At 44.5% G+C, this 19,285-nt stretch overlaps 2 protein-coding genes across 5 annotated transcripts in view; both read left to right on the top strand.

The window, feature by feature from the left end:
• ipo8 (importin 8) overlaps positions 1 to 3,308 on the top strand; it is a gene marked incomplete at its 3' end in the record, with an annotated part of 35,418 nt that extends 32,110 nt beyond the window's left edge. For 2 of the 3 annotated variants that reach the window (XM_084050015.1, XM_084050014.1), the window contains exons 24-25: positions 1,148 to 1,277; positions 2,451 to 3,308. In XM_084050015.1, coding sequence (XP_083906141.1) covers positions 1,148 to 1,277; position 2,451 — 131 coding nt within the window. Of the gene's footprint in view, positions 1 to 1,147; positions 1,282 to 2,450 lie in introns of those variants that run through there. The other variant, XM_084050013.1, reaches the window with a different exon arrangement.
• Positions 3,309 to 15,043: 11,735 nt separating this feature from the next.
• The window catches only part of tmtc1 (transmembrane O-mannosyltransferase targeting cadherins 1), a 107,439-nt gene continuing 103,197 nt past the window's right edge, over positions 15,044 to 19,285 (top strand). For both annotated transcript variants that reach the window (XM_084049611.1, XM_084049610.1), the window contains exon 1: positions 15,044 to 15,630. In XM_084049611.1, coding sequence (XP_083905737.1) covers positions 15,233 to 15,630 — 398 coding nt within the window. In that variant the 5' untranslated portion in view covers positions 15,044 to 15,232. The remainder of the gene's footprint in view (positions 15,631 to 19,285) is intronic.

The raw sequence follows: 19,285 nt of genomic DNA, 5'->3' as shown, positions 1-19,285 counted from the left end.
ACTTAGCAGATAGACACATGAAATGAAAAAAACATTTGAGAGCTTACCGTAAACCTTTGGCCGTTACTGAAAATTACTTTCATTTCCCCTAATGATCTTTAACTCACTGAGTGCCAGAATTATTTCTGGCTATTTCTGGCCAGTGCGATTTAAAAAAAAAAATTCAAAGTAAAAAAAAAAGTGCTTAGGAAGCGAGATACAGCCTTTTTTAAGTTAAACAAGGAGTGGATGGAGAAGCAAATCTTCAGATAATGATATCTTGGGTTCTGAACACTTTTCTTTCTTTTTTTTTTTTCTTACTATTTTTTTCAGAAACACGTGATTGGCAAAACAAAGAAAATTAAAACAAATTATTCATTGATAAAAAAAATATATGAACGTTAGGGAAAATTAACGTAGGTTTTTCAGGAGACTCGGGATTTAGAAGGCGTTTTTTTTTATTGTAAACGGGTTAAGCTCTGACAGTCGCTAAACGTATTGTCATTTGTACATGCGACTACATGCGAGCACTCATCACAAACATTCAAAGAGAATTAAAGTAAATCTAAAGATTACCAGCACTCACTTCAAGACCTTGTACTTTATTATATCTGGCACCAGAGAATTAAAAGTGTGTGTATGTACAGTACAGTGCTTCAGAACACAGATGCAGGCTGGTACCAGACTCTTTGTGTGTGTGTGTGTGTGTGTGTGTGTGTGTGTGTGTATTACTATACTTGCGAGGACCAAGTATAGTAGAATTTGAAGAAATCTATATTGTGAGGACCGTTTTTCTTGTCCTCACAAGACAAATGGTTGTTTTATAGTTAAAAAAAAACATTTTTTAGAGATACGTTAACAATCAGAAAACATTCAGGTTAGGATTAGACATTTAGAGGTTAGGTTTAGGGATTGGAATTAGAGTTAAACATGATTTATACTTAGTTGCGCGCCAGTGTCATGCACCGAAAAACAGCCGATCTATAAGCTCACAACGCGTCGCAGCGCGACGCGTTGTGAGCTCGTAGATCTGCTGTTTTTCGGCTTTAGGCTTATGGTTAAAAATGGCAATTATTATTCTTAAATGGCATTCATAACATGGCTGTCCTAAAGTGTTGATGTCCTCACAAGTATAGTAATACAAACGTGTGTGTGTGTGTGTGTGCAGGGGTTCAGAACACGGACGCAGGCTGGTACCAGACTCTGACGGCTCCTCTCAGTGACGACCAGAAGAAGCAGCTGCAGGAGATCTACAGCCTGTCACAGCAGAGGAGGAGCACCGCCGCCAAGGGACAATGGTGAGAAAAACACAGGCAATGGGCCAATGGGAAGAGAGGAAAGAGGAAAGCTTTGGCTCTGTGCATAACTGTAGTCCCAGTCGGAAGACAGCGGGTCGCCGGTTCGAATCCCGATCCCGACGACCTTCTCCTGCGTGTCGTTCCCCGTCTCGTTCTCGCTGTTTCCTGTCAATCTCCCCTGAGTACTGCAGAAAAGCCCCAAAGACATTTAACCCATTAACACATTGATTGCCAAGATCGCATAGATGCGTTCTTTCAAATCCATCGCTTGATTGCCGCAATTCAAAAGATCGCATATATGCGTTCTTTTGAATCTTCATTGTTTAATCTGTGATCGCGCTGTTCTGTTTATTTTTCATCATCAGTTTCGTTTTCTGTTTACATCACGCTCACCGGGTTCTGGATTCATGACGCAGATTCCGTTTCCGGTTCTCGGAAGGCCTTTTTTAGGCATCGAGGCGAGAATAGGGAAAAACACGTTTTTTCACACGGTATAAAAAACTAACGGAGAGCTCCAGTTCTATTTTCTTTAGTCTGGATGACGAACAGCCATCGTCGTCGTGTATCGCATCGAACTGAAGTCCGATCGCCGAGCTGCGAAAACGTCACACCCGGTTATGACGTATGGACTGTTTGAGCCTGTTTGGGGGGGGGGGGGGGGTCGAGCGAGTCAGCGAGTGATCAAGGTGTCAATTTGCTGCTCTCTGCCGGTCGATCTGTCGTATTTGTTTGAAACCGCAGCCAGACACGAAATACAAAATAACAACAAAGAAAAACACGAAAATTGCTGGCACAGGGGTGAGTACTGTACATTATGAATAAACAGTCAATGTGTTATGACCTGGAACGCATCTGTATCATTTTTAGATTTCATTGGCTATTCAAAAATAGCAGATATACAAGTTCATAGCGCGGCACCGAGTGCCGCGCTATGAGCTTGTAAATCTGCTATTTTTGAAAAATCGTGACAAAAATATTTTGTATATTTAAAAAAAAAAAAATAGTTAGGATTTAGAAAACATTTTTAGAATCGCCCTCAGGTCTTAATGGGTTAAAAAAAAACTGTAGTCCCGGTTTCCCTGAAAGTGCATGGCATACCCATTTCCTGTTCCGGTTCACTGTCCCATAGCTCCGTTTGAACAATTACTCACGACCTTGATGTGTTGTTCGCAGAATGCTGAGGTGCCCACGGCGAGGACTGTAGACCCGACGGCGGAGAGAGGAGAAGAGTTGGCCTGACCTGATCTGAAGTGGATCCACTGCGGTTTCCAATCCAGATCAGACCAGATCACGGATCAGCGGAGGAGACCTTGTGGATCCCCCAGCGAGACCAGGTTCTAGGGTTCCATCGCAACTGGACTTGAGTTACAAAGTGGACTTCAGTCCAGTATGATGGTTTTAGCCCCCCGGGAACCTGAGACCCTGTACAGAACCACAGCCCCTATTTGGACTATTGCTACAACCAGGACTCGACCGCTGGTGTGTGTGTGTGTGTGTGTGTGTGTGTGTGTGTGTGTGTGTGCGTGCGTGAGGATGAGTTAATATGTACGTGTGAGAAAGAGAGAGAGAGAGAGACACGGATGCATGTGTAGAGAAAAGTCTGCATTTTATATATGAATATATAATATCATCGACCAGCAAAGTTGATTTGTGTTCTCGTACGGTGAAGTCCTTTGGTCTCAGTTGCTCGTTAACATGCGTCGGCGTGCGCGAGCACATGGATGTGTGCACGCCCCCCCCCGAGTGTTTTAAAGAATGTGCGTCGAGTGACGGAACGCGCGGCGCCGGTCACGTGCGTATTTCACACACGCCGCCTTCGTCTCTCTCTAATAGCTGAAACGCTTAAATCATCGCGATGGGGGGTCGGAGCATCAGAGTGTGTCTGTGAAGGGTGCCTTGTACACGGACCGAGGATGGGACGGATGAGCTGGAGTTTAACCACTTAAAAACCCATTAAGACCTGAGGCCATTCTTAAAAATGTTTTCTAAATCCTAACAATTTTTTGATAAAAAACGAAAACATTTTTTTCCCCCAAGATTTTTCAAAAATAGCAGATATACAAGCTCATAGCGCGGCACTCGGTGCCGCGCTATGAGCTTGTATATCTGCTATTTTCGAATAGCCAAAGAAATCTAAAGTGACACAGATGCGTTCCATGTCGACCGGAGTCCCTCAGGGCTCTATGTGTGTCGCTCTATGGGCTCTATCTAGTGTCTTCTCTGTTGTTGTGAGGAAAACCATTCGCTAAAAATAGCTGATCGACAAGCTGTGAGCTTTTACCCTACAATATGGATTCTGGGGTTTAAGTGGTTAAAGCCACGCACATGAAATGTAAAAACATGAAATGATGGTGGTGGTGGTGGTGGGGTGGGGGGGGGGTGATATGGGAGAAGAAGCGGTTAATTTACTTTTCTTTTTTTGTGTTTGGGTTTTGTTTTTGTAATGTTTTCAGAAACTAACTTAAGAAAAAAACATAAAAGTTCCTGTAACATCTTTCTGGGCTGTTTCGCTTCTTATTCCGATGCGCGCGCACACACACACACACACACACACACACACACACACACACACACACACACACACACACACACACACATGCATTGCATTTCTCCTTCCCTTTCCTCCTCCCTTCCTCTCTTCTCAGGGAGCGCCGTAGCTCTTGTCTAGACTGTAAAAAAAGAGTGAGAGAGTTATTCCAGAAAACACTGGTAATCCATCCATGGTCCCTATCGCCTTTCTCTCTCAGCTAGTGTGGTTGGACGAGTCGGCCTCTGTACTGTATGCAGGTCTTCTAGTATTATGGGATACGTCAGAGAAGACAGGTGTGGGCCCCTTTTTATAGCCGCTGTCCCCGGTGTCACGTTGTGTAAACGGTGCCAATAATTCATAATAGTCCACCAATGAGGTCTGGAAAACTCTGTGCCAATTGGGCTTTTTGTTAGATTAAAGGCACAATCTTTAAGGTGATGTTTTTAATGGTTATATTCACCTCAGCGTTTTTGCTTAATCACTTGAGCCCTATTCAAAAGATATTCTAAAATAGCCCAATGTACAAGCTCATAACGCATCACATTGTGAGCTTGTAGACCTGTTATTTTTTTTACATTTCTTCTCATTTTGACATTTCTTCTAAACGTTTTTGAAAAATGTGGGGAAGTTCTGCCTATAATGACGAGCCCAAAATTGGGGACGCCAGGTTGAAAGTGGTTAATGGTTTTGTCAAAGAGGGGATTCATAATAAATAGCTAGACAAGGTGGGTTCAGGAAAGCTGTTGAGGCTGGATGGGGCGCGTAACGCCTGGGTTAACTTTAGTGCATTACGTCAGCCTCTCTTTAAATCCTGGGCACTCTGTCTTTTTCGTTTTCCGTTCAATCGCTCCCTCTCTCTTCTGAGTTTAGTATTCCCTGTGTGTTTCGTTGCAGGTTTGTGTGTGTTGTAGCGTACTCAGTTCTGCCTGTCTGTCTGTCTGTCTGTCCACATCGGTAAGGAGCAGCCGAGTGCTGGAGAACTCGGCTCTCAACCCCAGCCAGACATACCCACAGGGTGAATTCAGTCTCCTTACATTGGCCCGTCTGACTCGCTAACAATGAAGCATGACGGGGAATATTCACTCCGCTCACTATTTGATATATGTTATACTTTTCGTATGACCATGTCTCGTGCTGATCGATTAGGTTTCTCTGTTTGAAAAGGAGTTATTTTCGGCGAGTGACGGGGTCGTATGGCAAAGTATATATTAGGCTCAACTTCCCCTCTGTGTATCTGAGCTTTGTAATCCTCTTGTCGTGCATGTGAGCAACACTGTCTGCCGGAGCATTTTGGCAGACGTTTCTAGGCCAGGCGAGAATGCTGCGGCAGTACGGTAACAAACAGTGCAGTAACAAGCAGCACATTAACGAACAGCAGTACAGTAAGGAATAGCAGCAGCAGTACAGTAAGGACTAGCAGCTCAGTAACGAACACTGTTGCCAGATTTTGCGAGAGAAATAAGCAACGAAGTCTATGAAAACAAGCCCAAAAGAAGTGACTGTCTGCCACATGAGCACATGAAAATGTTTAAGAACCACTGGTGTAACAACATTAGGAAACAAGCCCAAATAAGCAACCACACTTTAGAAAAGAAACACTACTTTACAGGAAAACAAGCCCAAAGTCGCTTATAATAAGCGGACCTGGCATCACTGGTAACAAACAGCAGTAGTGCAGTAATGAGCAGCACTGCACCAGTTGGAGAGAGGATCCAGAGATGGTGGTGAAAAGTTAAAAGACAGTTGGAGGGCAAAGAGGAGAAAGTAAAAAAAAGAAAAAAAAAAGTTAGGATGTGAGACACGTTCACTGGACGTACTTGGGGAGATTTGCGGCCTCATTCTCTGGCTCTCCAGACACAGCCACTTAACAGTAGGTGATATGTCTCGCAAAGTCGGATTAATGCGTGATGCCAGCTCTGTCACGTTTAGCTGGTCCGGGCTGGCTGTAAACCTCTCTGCAAGGATGCATGTTATCCAGCCTGGCTTGGGCCTCAAATGCCCTGGGCTCATGAGGCCAAAACTTTGCGTTAAAGATATACTTATGTCTCTTATTGACATAATGTTTGCTGAGATGATTCTATGATCACAGATCAGATATCAAAGTGATCCCAGTCATGTTTTCTGAATCTGATCCATTCAGATATGGGTTAAAGGTTTTGAACCCTTGGGCCCTGGAGATTGCTGGGGAAAGAATAATAATGCATAAACACAAGAGTAAAGAAAAGCAACTGGTTGGCGAAGCAAGAAAAGAGACAATAGGGCAGTAAGACCACAGAGGTAGAATTAGCCTAAAGTTAGTTTCAGAGCGAGACAGATAATTAGACCTATTTAATCCCACGGGGGAAATTCCGGTTTCAGCTTCACCAAGCTGCCTCTGAAGTGAGCACGGGAGGGAGCAGTTAGGGGTTAAGTGTATTGCTCAGGGACACCTTGACACATTTTCGGGGCCAGGAATCGAACCTGGAACATTCAGCTTCCCAGGCGGCCTCTCTACCCATTCAGCCCTTGAATGATGAGGATGGTGGTAGGCTCAGAGAGTTCCTCTGACGGATGACAAGCTTTTACAATGACAGTTTAAGCTATGTGCTGGTGTACTGTGACACCACCACGTGTCTCTTCCCTCCAGCAGAAAGCTCTCTCTTCACTAAGCTGTGTGTGTGTGTGTGTGTGTGTGTGTGTCTCAGAGGCAGTGACCCACATACATGGATGGATGCATTTTTGTGGAAAGATTTTGTCTTTTTTTTCTCCTCCATTTGAACATTTTTACTTCCTTTGAAGATTATGTAAACACGACGAAAAGACAATAACAATAGATTGCTAAGTTAATAGAATATACAAACAGAAAAGAAAATCAAATGGAAGTACGCGCCGCCCACCTGCACCCCGGTATGGTACAGTACAAGGTCTATCTCTCCATTAGCACAGATAAGATGAAAAGGTGATAAAATGTCCCCTTTGATCATGTGTAGTGTTTACTTTTTAACAGTGTTGCTGTGCACTTTCTTCTCCTCCAGTGACTGCGCCACACACACACACACACACACACACACACACACACACACACACACACACACACACATACACTTACGCCTATTTCCATCAAGAAGGGTTCACACTCACTCTCTCTCTCACACACACACACACACACACACACACACACACACACACACACACACACACACACACACACACACACACACACACACACACACACACACATGACACGTTTGTGTTACTCTACTAGATAAAAAACTTTTAGGACTGAATCGACAATAGCCAGAAAATAGCAGATCTACAAGCTTGCGACATCTTTTCCGGTGCACAACACCAGCTCACAACTAAGTATGAATCAGGTATAACTCTAATCACTAAACCTAACCTCTAAATTGCTCATCCAAACCCTAACACCAACCTGAATCAATTCCTATTGTAAACCTCAAATGTTTTTTGTTCAGTTTTTTTGCCATAAAATGACCACTTCTCTTGGAAAATGGTCCTCACAATGTCTAATTCTGCTATACTTGTTGGGACATCTGCCCCTCGCAACTATAGTAGCCTAAAAGTGTGCGCACACACACACACACACACACACACACACACACACACACACACACATACACACATACACACACCCTGGATGTGAAGCACTACAGACTACTCGGCCGAGTTTTTGTGTGTGTGTGTGTGCGCGCGCGTTGGCGTGCGCCCGTGCGTGCATGCATGTGTCATACATTCATGCCTGTGTGTCTGGTAGAGCCCCTGAGTTAGGGAGGACCACCTGGTGTCCGCTAAACGCTGCCGTGACCCTGGCGTTGAGGATGACCTCCTGCCTCACAACGGCAGCATTTATAATTTCCAAGACATAATGAACCTCTTAGCCGCAGCCTGCCTCGCCATGGCAGCTAATTACATTAGCGTTGTTAATTGTGCTGTCAGACTGCATGTTAAATGTCCCACCTGCTCCATCCCCCTGCCTCTCATGTCACCACGTCCCTTGTGTTACATCCTTGAGGCGGTCTCCTAAGTGTCCCTATGCTCTTCAGAGCTAATCACCCTTATCCACTAATGGCCAATTCGCTCTCGAGCACTACTTGCCAGATTCGAGCGTGCAGTGTGCACTCGGGTCAGCAGGCCACGTCCATGACGGGAATCGTCGCCTTGTTTGAACAGCAATCATCCGGCCCCGGCTGTAATAACGCAATCAAATGCTACTGTGTGGAGAGCGCCTATACTTCGAGAACATGAAACTGTTATTTGGACTCGCCGTGCACTCTGTTGATTAATATTGTGCACTGGGGGGGGGGTTTCTTTGTTTAGAGGGTAATTAGCTGGCAGAATGTTCAGAGCTCTCCGCGAGAGTACGCCCTTTAAACAAACAGAAACGCAGCTTCTGGGAGAGAGTGGGGGCTCATATTTCAAATGACTTAACGGTGAACGGTCCACTGACAGAGCTGTTCCTATGGACACGGAGAGGAGAGAAAGAGGGATGGGGAGGGTGGGTCGGTGCAGAGGAAACAGAGGAAGGGCAGGGGGGAGAAACTGAATGAGAGAGCAGATGTTTAATTTCCCCCCTCTCTCACTCTCTCTCCCAGCAGGTCTCTGGTGAGAGTCACACCAGAGTGTTGAGTAGCTGATGTAGTGATTACAGTGGGTGTGATTACACGGAGACCTTGATTAAGGACAAGCGCTCTCCCCCCCCCCCCCCCCGAGAACAGGTGTTTCTATGTGCCGGTCGCACGGGTAGCGGCTGGTAGCTGAGATGACGACCTTGATCCGAGGCTGGAGAACAGGCCCAAAGCTGGCGTCATCGGGGTCATGGTGATGATAATGAGGAGGGAAGGTAAAGGTTTGAAATGAAAGGCCGTGGCCGCAGAGACGGCGACAAGGTTGCTGCCCATTAAGACCTGAGGCTGATGAGTCTTCTAAAATCCCAACAGTATTCTGAAAAAACGTATGTTTCTATATCAGTGGTGTTCAAACTTTTTCATGTCAAGGACCACCAAATTATATGTATTTGGCCGCCAACCCCCATCTCAAAATATTTTGTTCCAGGGACCCCCAGAAGCAAAGAATATAGTTAAAAATGTTCGCTTTAAACAATATATTCAAAGATTTGCACATATTTTCATGTTTTTTTTTCAAAAATAGCAGATATACAAGCTCGTAGCGCGGCACTTGAGCTTGTATATCTGCTATTTTTGAATAGCCAAAGTGTAAAATAATGCTTTTTAGCTTAAATGAAAATGTGACACAGATGCTTCTTCAGGTCTTCATGTCATCGTTATGACCAAGACCAGAATATCTCCAGTGACGTAGTGAAGTAGAGATGTGGTGTAGATAGAGACCACTGGTTCCCACAACGTGGGGTTGTGGACCCCCAGGGGTCCTTGAGGACTTACGGGCTTGTGACTCTGAGAGTGTACACTCTTGAGTGCATAAATGCACTGAAGGTTTTTCAGATTGGGGTCCCAGAGATAAGAAATGTTATCAAACGGGGGACCGTGGCCGAATGCATATCAAACTGGGGGTGCTTGAAATTAGCCTCTCTCTCATAGTAGATACGTTTCCCCTGGAGAAATGCTTTCCCCATTCACCCTCCAACTTCCCACATCTCTCCATTCTGCACACACACACACACACACACATACACACACACACACACACACACACACACACACACACACACACACACACACACACACACACACACACACACACACACACACACACACACACACACACACACACACACACACACACACACACACACACACACACACACTCTATCCTTCCTGCTATAACTGGGGTCATAGGGGGTGTTTGTGTGGGTACAGGGTGAAGGCAGCATGTCCTGCTGGGATGTTAACATGCCTCCCAGTGATCCAGAGCACTGCCCCCCCCCCGCACGAGGTGTCACCGTCAACCCACTACCCTGGCAATTAGAGGCCCTGCTAATGAGGTGTGTGCGTGTGCGTGTGTGTGTGTGTGTGTGTGTGTTTTCATGCGTGTGCAAGTTTGTTAATGAGTGTGTCTGTGTGTCTCGGCACTGTCTCTCTTTGTGTGTGCTTTCATGAATATGGATAGGCTGCAAAAAAAAGAAAGAAAAGTCATCACAGTTAGGGAGGCAAGGAAAAAACTGAACTTGGACATCGTTGCTGTCGGGTGCATGATGTGTGTGAGAGTATGATTGTATTGTTCTACTTTTACTTTGGCAATGTTAACGTATGTTTTCTCATGCCAATAAAGCCCTTTGAATTGAATTGTGACTATAGACTTACAAATAGGAAAAGATGTGTTATTGTTGGAGACAGTTATGCCTGATATATACTTAGTTGTGCGGCGATGTCACACACACACACACTGGCTATTTTCTCAGCTATTTTCATTACTGTCCTAAAATGTACAAACAGAAGGACACATGTTGATGTCCTCAGAAGTATAGTAAGTGGGTGTGTGTGTGTACGTGCGTGCGTGCGCATGGTAGAGCAGAGCATAACAATGTCTTCTACAGGCACCAGTCTAGGCGGGCTGGCAGCCTGTCAAGCCTGTGCTGTTCAGGTGCCATTCATGTGCCAGGTGACCTGGCCGCCACAAGGAGTCACTGTCAACTTCTGTCCATGTCCCTGCCCCCCCCCCCCCCCCCCACACACACAAGGGAACAGAGGAATCTAATTTAGCTTCCACAAATGTCCTCAATCAGTTTGTTGAAATTGTTTAAACTTTTTTTGATTCTATTTTGTATTCCTCCAGACAACCTAGAAGAGCACCAGGGGTTTTGTGCTTCCGTTGCCTCAAACTCAAACCACGAGGCTTATTGGACTGAGCATCAATGAGACAGAAAAGGTCAGTGGCAAGCCAGCTACAACAGGACATGAATGGCAATGAGTTTCTGTGTCCACAAGGGGGACACCAGATGTTCTCGCTATAATTGTCTGATACTGTCTACCCTTAGGCAGTTGGACGTAGAACCAGTCTTGCTCTCCCTGTGTTCTCCCCCGACCCTGTTTTTAGCCCTCTTTGCTCTGTATTGAAGATGTGTGTGTGTGTGTGTGTGTGTGTGTGTGTGTGTGTGTGTGTGTGTGTGTGTGTGTGTGTGTGTGTGTGTGTGTGTGTGTGTGTGTGTGTGTGTGTGTGTGTGTGTGTGTGTGTGTGTGTGTGTGTGTGTGTGTGTGTGTGTGTGTGTGTGTGTGTGTGTGTGTGAGTGTGTGTGAGAGAGAGAGAGAAAGAGTGAAATGAAATGAAATTCTTTTGAAAATCTGTTAGTTTTGACACTGTCAAACGATGAAGCATAAATTAGGCTTTTGTTTCTGGGTATTATTGAATAGTCCCTGGTTGGAATGCAATAGTGGGAATAAAAAAAGAAGCATTTTAATTAACAGTTGCTACAAATATAAGCATGTTCTGATTGTCCAATTTCTCCATGGGAGTGGAGAGAGTCCACCAGGTAAAAAAAACAAAACTTGAATGCGTTAACTTCTCCATTACAAATTAAAACCCTGCATGACATGCTTTTGGCAGTTGGAGGGTCCCTCTGTTCTTGTCGGCTATCACGTGACATGCATGCACACACACAACAAACAAACACCATCTGTTCCTCACTCACCTGGAACTGATGGATGCTTGGAATCAGCCAACCATGTACCCTCATATGAATTATTAAGCCCACCCTTTGAAGGTGTGTGTGTGTGTTCTGGATAGTAAAAGCTAAGCTCACCTCTTAACGCCTTTAGCGAAATCTTGCACTTTCCAGTCGGTGACCTTGACCCCAACCTGTTGCCATATAATGTTCCCTGTCCTTACTTATGCATCTGATTGACTTTTATATCCTTAAATAGTATGTGCTCACACACAGCCTGTGTAATACATGTCTGTGCTGACCTACAGGCAGTGGTGTAAAGTAACTAAGTACATTTACTCAATGTTGAGGTACTTTCACTTTACTGGTGTATTTACGTTTTTCTATACTTTTACTTCTACTCCACTACTTCTCACAGGCCAATATTTCCACCAATGCTTATGCATCTGATAGATTGATGGTTGATTTTTATATCCTTAAATATGTGCACACAAGGCCTGTGTGTAATACATGTCTGTGCTGCTGACCTATCAGGCCTATAATAGTGTTACACTCATCCTGAGTGCTCACTTACTGTAACCACTTAAACCCTATAGAGTTAGTAAGCTGGACCTGTGTTGGACCAGTGTGCTTTCAAACTCTGTAGAGCGTTGGTTCTCAAAGTGGGGTCCGGGGACCCCCAGGGGTACTTGAGGGGGTTCCAGGGGGTCCCCAGCTAAATGATGGACAGGAACCAAATGGACCCTTATGGGTCTGTAACTCAGAGAGTGTACAAATGGAACCAAATGGACCCTAACGGGTCCATTTGGTTCCATTTGTACACTCTCAGAGTTAAATTGACATTGGTTTTACAATGTGAATTGGGGTCCCAGAGGTATAAATGCCACTAGATGGGGGTCCGTAGCCTAATGCATGTCAAACTGGGGGGTCCTTGAAATGAAAATGGTTGAGAATCACTGCTAGAGAGCCGTAAAAACCTTCTCTTATTGGGGTCCCTGGCTTATCTTTTCAAATGGGGGTCCGCGGGGTAATAAGTGTCAATTAGGGGGTCCTTGACATGAAAAAGTTTGAGAACCACTGCTGTAGAGACTCTGAGCTACTGAACTCATCTGGTGTAGTGTAAGTATAGGATTTTCTTACCTAACAGGTTGCTATTAGCTGTACTTTGAGTGCTTAAGCATATTAGTGCTTTAAGCAGTAGGCTGTTGTTAGTTTGTATTAGTTGTATTTGTATTATAGTATTTGTGTTTGAAGCAGTAGGCTTAAAGCTGTTGAGCAGTTAAGCAGGCTAGCCCAATCAAGTGCCTTATTTTCCTGCATTCGTCACAGTTTTGGACGCATACGATTTCCACCCGACACAGCAACCATATCCAAGTTCAGTGTCTTCATTGCCTGCCTCCCTAACCGTGATGATGATGATGATCATGACTTAAAGTGTGTCCGTGTCCCAGACAGTGCTTGTCACTCTATTATCGCGTGCATCCCGGACGCTTAGCAGCGCATCATTAGTTTATTATGGCCTTGTCTGCAGAGAAAGGTCACATCTCTGCCGTTGCAATCATCGCTTGAGCGCTATTGATTTCTCTGGTGTAGGTGGGTGCTGATGAATCTCTCTCTCTCTCTCTCTCTCTCTCTCGCACGGGGAGAGAGAGGGAGGCAGCCATCAGCAGTGGTGAAAGAAGTAGCCTAATAGACCTAGTACTCTATTTATTTATTTTTATTAGTAGTACTTTATAGTAGAAAAAATGTAGGCCTTCTCTGTTAAAAGTCCTGTATTCAAGATGATATAGCCTACCTAAAGTGCCAAAAGTAAAAGAACTCATTATGCAAAATGTCCATTTCAGAATTACGTATCATGTTATTGGACTATAATTATTGCCCTATGATACGAGGCGGCAGTGGCTCAGGGGTAGGGTGGCCGGGTAGAGTGAACTTGGAAACTGCAAGGTTCCCAGTTCGATCCCGGGCTGGGGGGCTCCCCCAGAGTTAGTGTGGAAGTGTCCTTGAGCAAGACGCTGAACCCCTAACTGCTCCCGATGAGCAGGTTGGTGCCTTGTATGGTTTCCTCTGCCATTGTTGTAAGAATGTATGAATATAATGCACAATCTATGTAAAGCGCTTTGGATAAAAGCACCATTTATATAAATGCACCATCTACCATTTACGTAAGATTCTAATTTAATAATCTGATTATGTATTAAATGAATAATATAAATCTGCAACATAACTTCTGACTAAATAGGTCATTGTAGGGTAGTAAAAAGAACAATATTTGCCTCTGAGATGTAGTGTTGTAGTAGTAACCTATAAAGTAGCATGTCTATCACTTTGCCAGCCTAGGCTGGCTCAGGGTGGAAGACAGGGTTATACTAAACCTGGGACTGGTCTAACTAGGTATAACTAAAAATGGGACTGGTCTTCAAAATTGTAAATGCAGATTTGCCCGAAATGCCCCCTATACCCGCATATCTGTATAAGTACCTCGAAAAAGTTAGTGACACCCATAGTCACAAAACTAGAGGGAGCGTAAACAACAATCTGGTACCACCCACCCATAAAACAAACATGGGCAAATTCTCCTTCTATAACACAGCCACCAAGGAATGGAATAGTCTAACCCCATCCTTCAAAAAATGCAGTTCGCTGGTCTCATTCAAAACAGCCCTAAAAACTCATCTTTCTGGAGGCCTAAAGAGGAGCTAGTACCAGTTTCCCTGTAGACAGACGACCCCCCCCTCCCCTTTTTTTTGTACATACTTTTTATTTTATTTTCTAATGCTTTTTTGTATATAATTTTTTATTTTCTCATTCCTTTTTTGTACATAATGGTATATATTTTTTCCTCTGTATTCTTATGTTGATTTTGAACTGTTTGGTTGCTACTATATATGTCTATGAATTTTTTTTCAATCAATCAATCAAATCGATTATTAATACTCAAGTAAATAAAAAGTACCTCAAAAACTGGGTGAGTAAATGTACTTAAAGTTTCCACCACTGGTGCTGATGAATCTGGCAAGCCACAGAGAAAGGCCGTCTCCTGCGCATGCGTCAGAAGGCGGTTGCTTGTAGTGTTGCCATGTCGGCTTATTATAAGCGACTTTGGGCTTCTTTTTCTGTGAAGTTACTTGTAAATAATAGCGTTTTTTTGGGGCTTGTTAATCTAAAGTGTACTTGCTTATTTTGGCTTGCTTCCACATTTTGTAATTATTATTTTAACCAGTGGTTCTCAAATATTGTTCCATTGATTGATTGAATACTTTATTTAGCAGTTTGCGAAAAAAAAAGCGAACAGGAAAGTAGGCTACAGTTCAATACAAGGTCTGCTAAAAGGATTTTAAACCCAAGAAAGCCTATGGCTTGTTTCCATTTGTGTTATTAGAATGCTTAGTTCAAACATTCCAAATATACCACATTTTATTGCAAGAGTTTTTGAAAATAGCAGATCTACTGTGAGCTTGTAGATCGGCGTTTAAAAAAAAGCGGATGCATAGGTTTAAAGGTTGATCATCATGTGGCCGCCTAGACGCCTAGTTGCTTCTTTTGGGCTTGTTTTCCTGGACCTGGTTAGTGGTTACTTATTTCTCTCACAAAACATGGCAACACGAGTTGCTCGCTTTGCTGTCCAGAATCAGCAGTACACACACACATACACACACACACACATGATCAGCCAGTCAGTCCCGCTGCTGCAGTTAGGTGGGCCGGGCCGGGCAGACAGTCAGTCAGTATTAATACCTCATAGGACATGGACATGGGCTCCGACGCGCCGCCGTGCGTTCTTCTCCCCATAGTCCCCAACGTCGTCGTCGACCAGCAGCAGCAAGAAGCGATCAGGCCGGCGGCGACATGACAGCGCACCACCATCACCACCAACACCACCACCAGCACGGAGCCGCCGTAGCAGGAGGAGCAGGAGGAGGAGGACGCGACAAGACGACCGTCACCACCTCCAAGAGCCAGCAGCTCCTGCGCCTGCAGGTCCAGCTGGACCCGGTGGTCCTGGCCGTCATGCGCCGCCTGCGCGCCGGCCGCTTCGCCGTGCTGGCCGCGCTGTGCGCGCTCTGCTACGGCAACTCTCTGCGCGGCGAGCTGGTCCACGACGACGTGTGGGCGATCAGCAACAACCCGGACGTGCGCCCCGGCGCCAGCCTCCGAGCCGTCTTCCAGGACGACTTCTGGGGCAAGCGCATGGCGGACAACACGAGCCACAAGTCATACCGGCCGCTCTGCGTCCTCACCTTCAGGTAAGTTCCTCCTCCGTTCCTCCAGGAGGTCCACATGTTGCCCTGCGCTGCGCTGCGCTGTCCCGCTACAAAGTAACTGTTTTACAAAGACCAGATGTGGCCGAAAATAGCCGATCTACAAGCTCACGACGCGTTGTGAGCTTGTAGATGATCTGCTATTTTCAAATAGCTGCAAAGTAACTGTTTTATAAAGCCCAGATGTGACCGAAAATAGCCGATCTACAAGCTCGCAGTGGTGTAAAGTAAGTAAGTACATTTACTCAAGTGCTGTACTTAAGTACCATTTTGATGCATTTGTAGCCTGCTTTACTGGAGTATTTCCAATTTTCAATGCTTTTACTTCTGCTCCAGTACACCTCAGAGGCAAATATTCTACTTTTTACTAAACTTTAGTTACTTTGTGGATTTTGATTATAATTACAAAACATTCATTAACCACTTCAGCCCTATTTAAACTTTGGCTATGTGAGCTTGTAGATCTGCTATTTTCAAAAGTTAAAAAAACCAAACATTTTAGACATGATGACTTGTGAAATGGGACATTCTGCATAATGAGTACTTTCTGCTTTTGGTACTTTAAGTACATTTTGATAACAAAACTTTTGTACTTTTACTCAAGTACATTTTTTATTCATGACTTTTACTTGTAACAAGTAAAAAGTATATTTTCCATCACTGGTTGTTCTTTTATCCCTAACATTAACTCATAGCCCGCTGGGTGGAAGTTGAAGGGACCAGAATGAGCGCCGAATTAAATCTGACGTCATGTCTTGATTTTCTTTATCGCTTTATATTTATTTCTTTGGCAACGTTTCGTTGTGCATGCGCCTCTGCTCTGCGCCGTCCTGTCCTTATGTAATGTGCTGTTTGCTTTAGAAAGTCTGTGTGCAGCTGAATATTTCCATGCAAATTGCAAAAGCATGTCGCAGTGTTTCGGATAAAGTACCATATGTGCGTAGGCTGCCCCAGACAGACAGACATTGGTCCAAAGTCAAACGTTAGCCGTTTCCAACACTATTTTCAGTAGGCTACTTGTTGCGCAGTATTGCTGGACCTTAACTTTCATTTCACTGCAGTTTTAATAGTTAACGTGTATTATTGGCGTGGTCAGCGCTTTTGGGTGGGTGGGTCATAGATAAACAGCCCAGAAAGTGCAGCAAGTAACGGGCTTGTAAACACGACCAGAGCGGGGCTCAATGGGAGTAGTTTGATTCTCTGACTGAGGAGGGCGTGTCTCTCAGCTGAATAGCATTTAATGGTAAAATAATATGATGTGAATCGGTAGGCTACGCAGTTAATGTTGCGGAGTGGAGTGTAATTGCATTTGTTTGTTTATTGTTATATAGCCTGCCCTACAGTCTTGTCTTTGACAACATGGATAAACATTTAATACATGTATGCTATTGCTATGTCTGTGAGACTGATAATAAGAGTTGTAAATCCATTGTTGATCTGTGATAGCATCATGAAGTCATAGTGTAGTGATGGTAGTTCATGGCTGCATTTTTTTCCACCTTTGCAATTAAATTCACAAATGATGACTTTTTGCCTGTCTCATACTGCTGGGCATATGGTGCTGCCACACACACACACACACACACACACACACACACACACACACACACACACACACACACACACACACACACACACACACACACACACACACACACAGCATGTCTTCTTGTTAGTGAGGTCTGTTCACTAAAGGCTTGATTCCTGTGTTTTGTACACACACACACACACACACACACACACACACACACACACACACACACACACACACACACACACACACACACACACACACACACACACACACACACACACACACACACACACACACACACTGCATGGCTGTATGCACTGTGCTGTCAGACCCTGAGCAACCAACCACTTAACTGTGACAGCTCCTCCCAGTGCGTTGCACCAGTCAGAGAGAAAGACATTTCAAAGATGCTGGATTCCCCCCCCCCCCTTCTCTTTCCACAAATCTACATTTCTCACAGTGGAGAAAAGATAACAAAGACCTGCTCTGAATAGAGCCTTTCAAACAGATCCGCTGCGTAGTAGATTAACGAACAGTGAGGTTGTCTCTTGCTGTGTGTGTGTGTGTGTGTGTGTGTGTGTGTGAGAGACAGAGATAGAAACAAACAGATGCTTTTCTGCATGATAATAAATCTAGCGAGGTGATGTTGTGTGTGATGATGGTCTAATACACTGGTTCTCAACATGTGGGCCGTGGTCCAATGGTGGGCCGTAAGGATATTGCAAACTGGGGCCCCCAAATGATTGGCAAAACGCTAAGATTTGAATGATAATATAACATTAAATAAATAAAAGAAAGTGTGCTATAGTTAAAAGTGTGGTATTTTTTTCTTTGAAACCTTGAAGATGAGTTTTCATTGTGATATCGATAAATAGTAACTTAAATGATGCTACATTGGTTCCGTCTACCCAAGCCGGGAACACAATCGATCGATTGATGGATGGTTAGAATAGACATGCTCTGAAAATGCTCACGGCCCACCCATCTGACCACTTTCGGCTGCCGTGTTAAGTGGTCAGACGAGTGGGCCTTGAATGCTTCTCGAGATCAAGTGGGCTCAAGTGGCCCCATGAATGATCCAGACAAGGTTGAGAACCACTGGTATAGTACACAGTAGTTAGTTGGCCTTCCAGCGTAGAAGCAGCTGCATGCAAGCCTTCCCTCCGGAGGTACAGTTGTTGAACATCTATATGTTTAATCATGTTTCTTCTGAGTACAACCATACAACACCGTTCACCGGCGCTTTACAAAAACATCTGCTCTCAGTAAAGTGGCTTGAAGCAAACACACATACACACACACACGCACACGCACACACACGCACACACAGTTGTGTGTGTATTTGAGAAAGGGAGAGAGAGCAGTAATGGCCATTGACAGTGGAGGTGAGGAGGTGATTCAGGAATGACTCGGCGATCAGTCTTTACCATATTGTTCTCCAGAAGGTTTTTTTGTTGTTGATATTTTTGGACACTAGCCCAGCAGAGCTATTTAGCTGTCAGCTCCATGCCAGTCCTCATTCAGCGCAAGTCTCTTGCATCAGCACAGGCTGCTAAATTAATCACCCAAGACTAGCAGTGAGCTCCAATTTAAATTGCTTCCCGCTGCAGTAGCTCAGGACGAATTAGACACAAGGCTTTCTTCCCCCCCCCATGAACACTAGGTTTACAGCGGAGCACGTCGCATGGTCACATTCACGCTTTCCACACCTGTGCCCTTGGGGTCGTTTAAAGGTGTATTGTATTTGTGTCACGCCTGGCCAGACATGATTCACATGAATGATATTCAGTCATGTGTGGGGCTGTCACCATCATGACATTTTACGCGATGATTCATTGTCATAAAATAATGGTGATTAACGATTTATTAGTGTTTTTGGCTTTGAACATGTAAATGTCATTTATATTTCTGTTTGGCTTCTAGGCTTCATTAACAAAAGCTGCGCAGGGCAGATATGTCAAATAACTTAAATATACAAAGAACTGACTGATATACTCTGAGAGTGTACAAATGGAACCAAATGGACCCTTACGGGTCCATTTGGTTCCATTTGTACACTCTCAGAGTTACACACCCATAAGGGGCCATTTGGAAGCCCATGAGGGT

The sequence above is a fragment of the Gymnoscopelus microlampas genome, assembly GCF_963454915.1.
Source record: "Gymnoscopelus microlampas genome assembly, chromosome: 23".
NCBI classification, from domain to species: Eukaryota; Metazoa; Chordata; class Actinopteri; order Myctophiformes; family Myctophidae; genus Gymnoscopelus; species Gymnoscopelus microlampas.
Note: the sequence above shows the minus strand (reverse complement) of the source record. Positions and strands in the feature narration are given on the sequence as shown.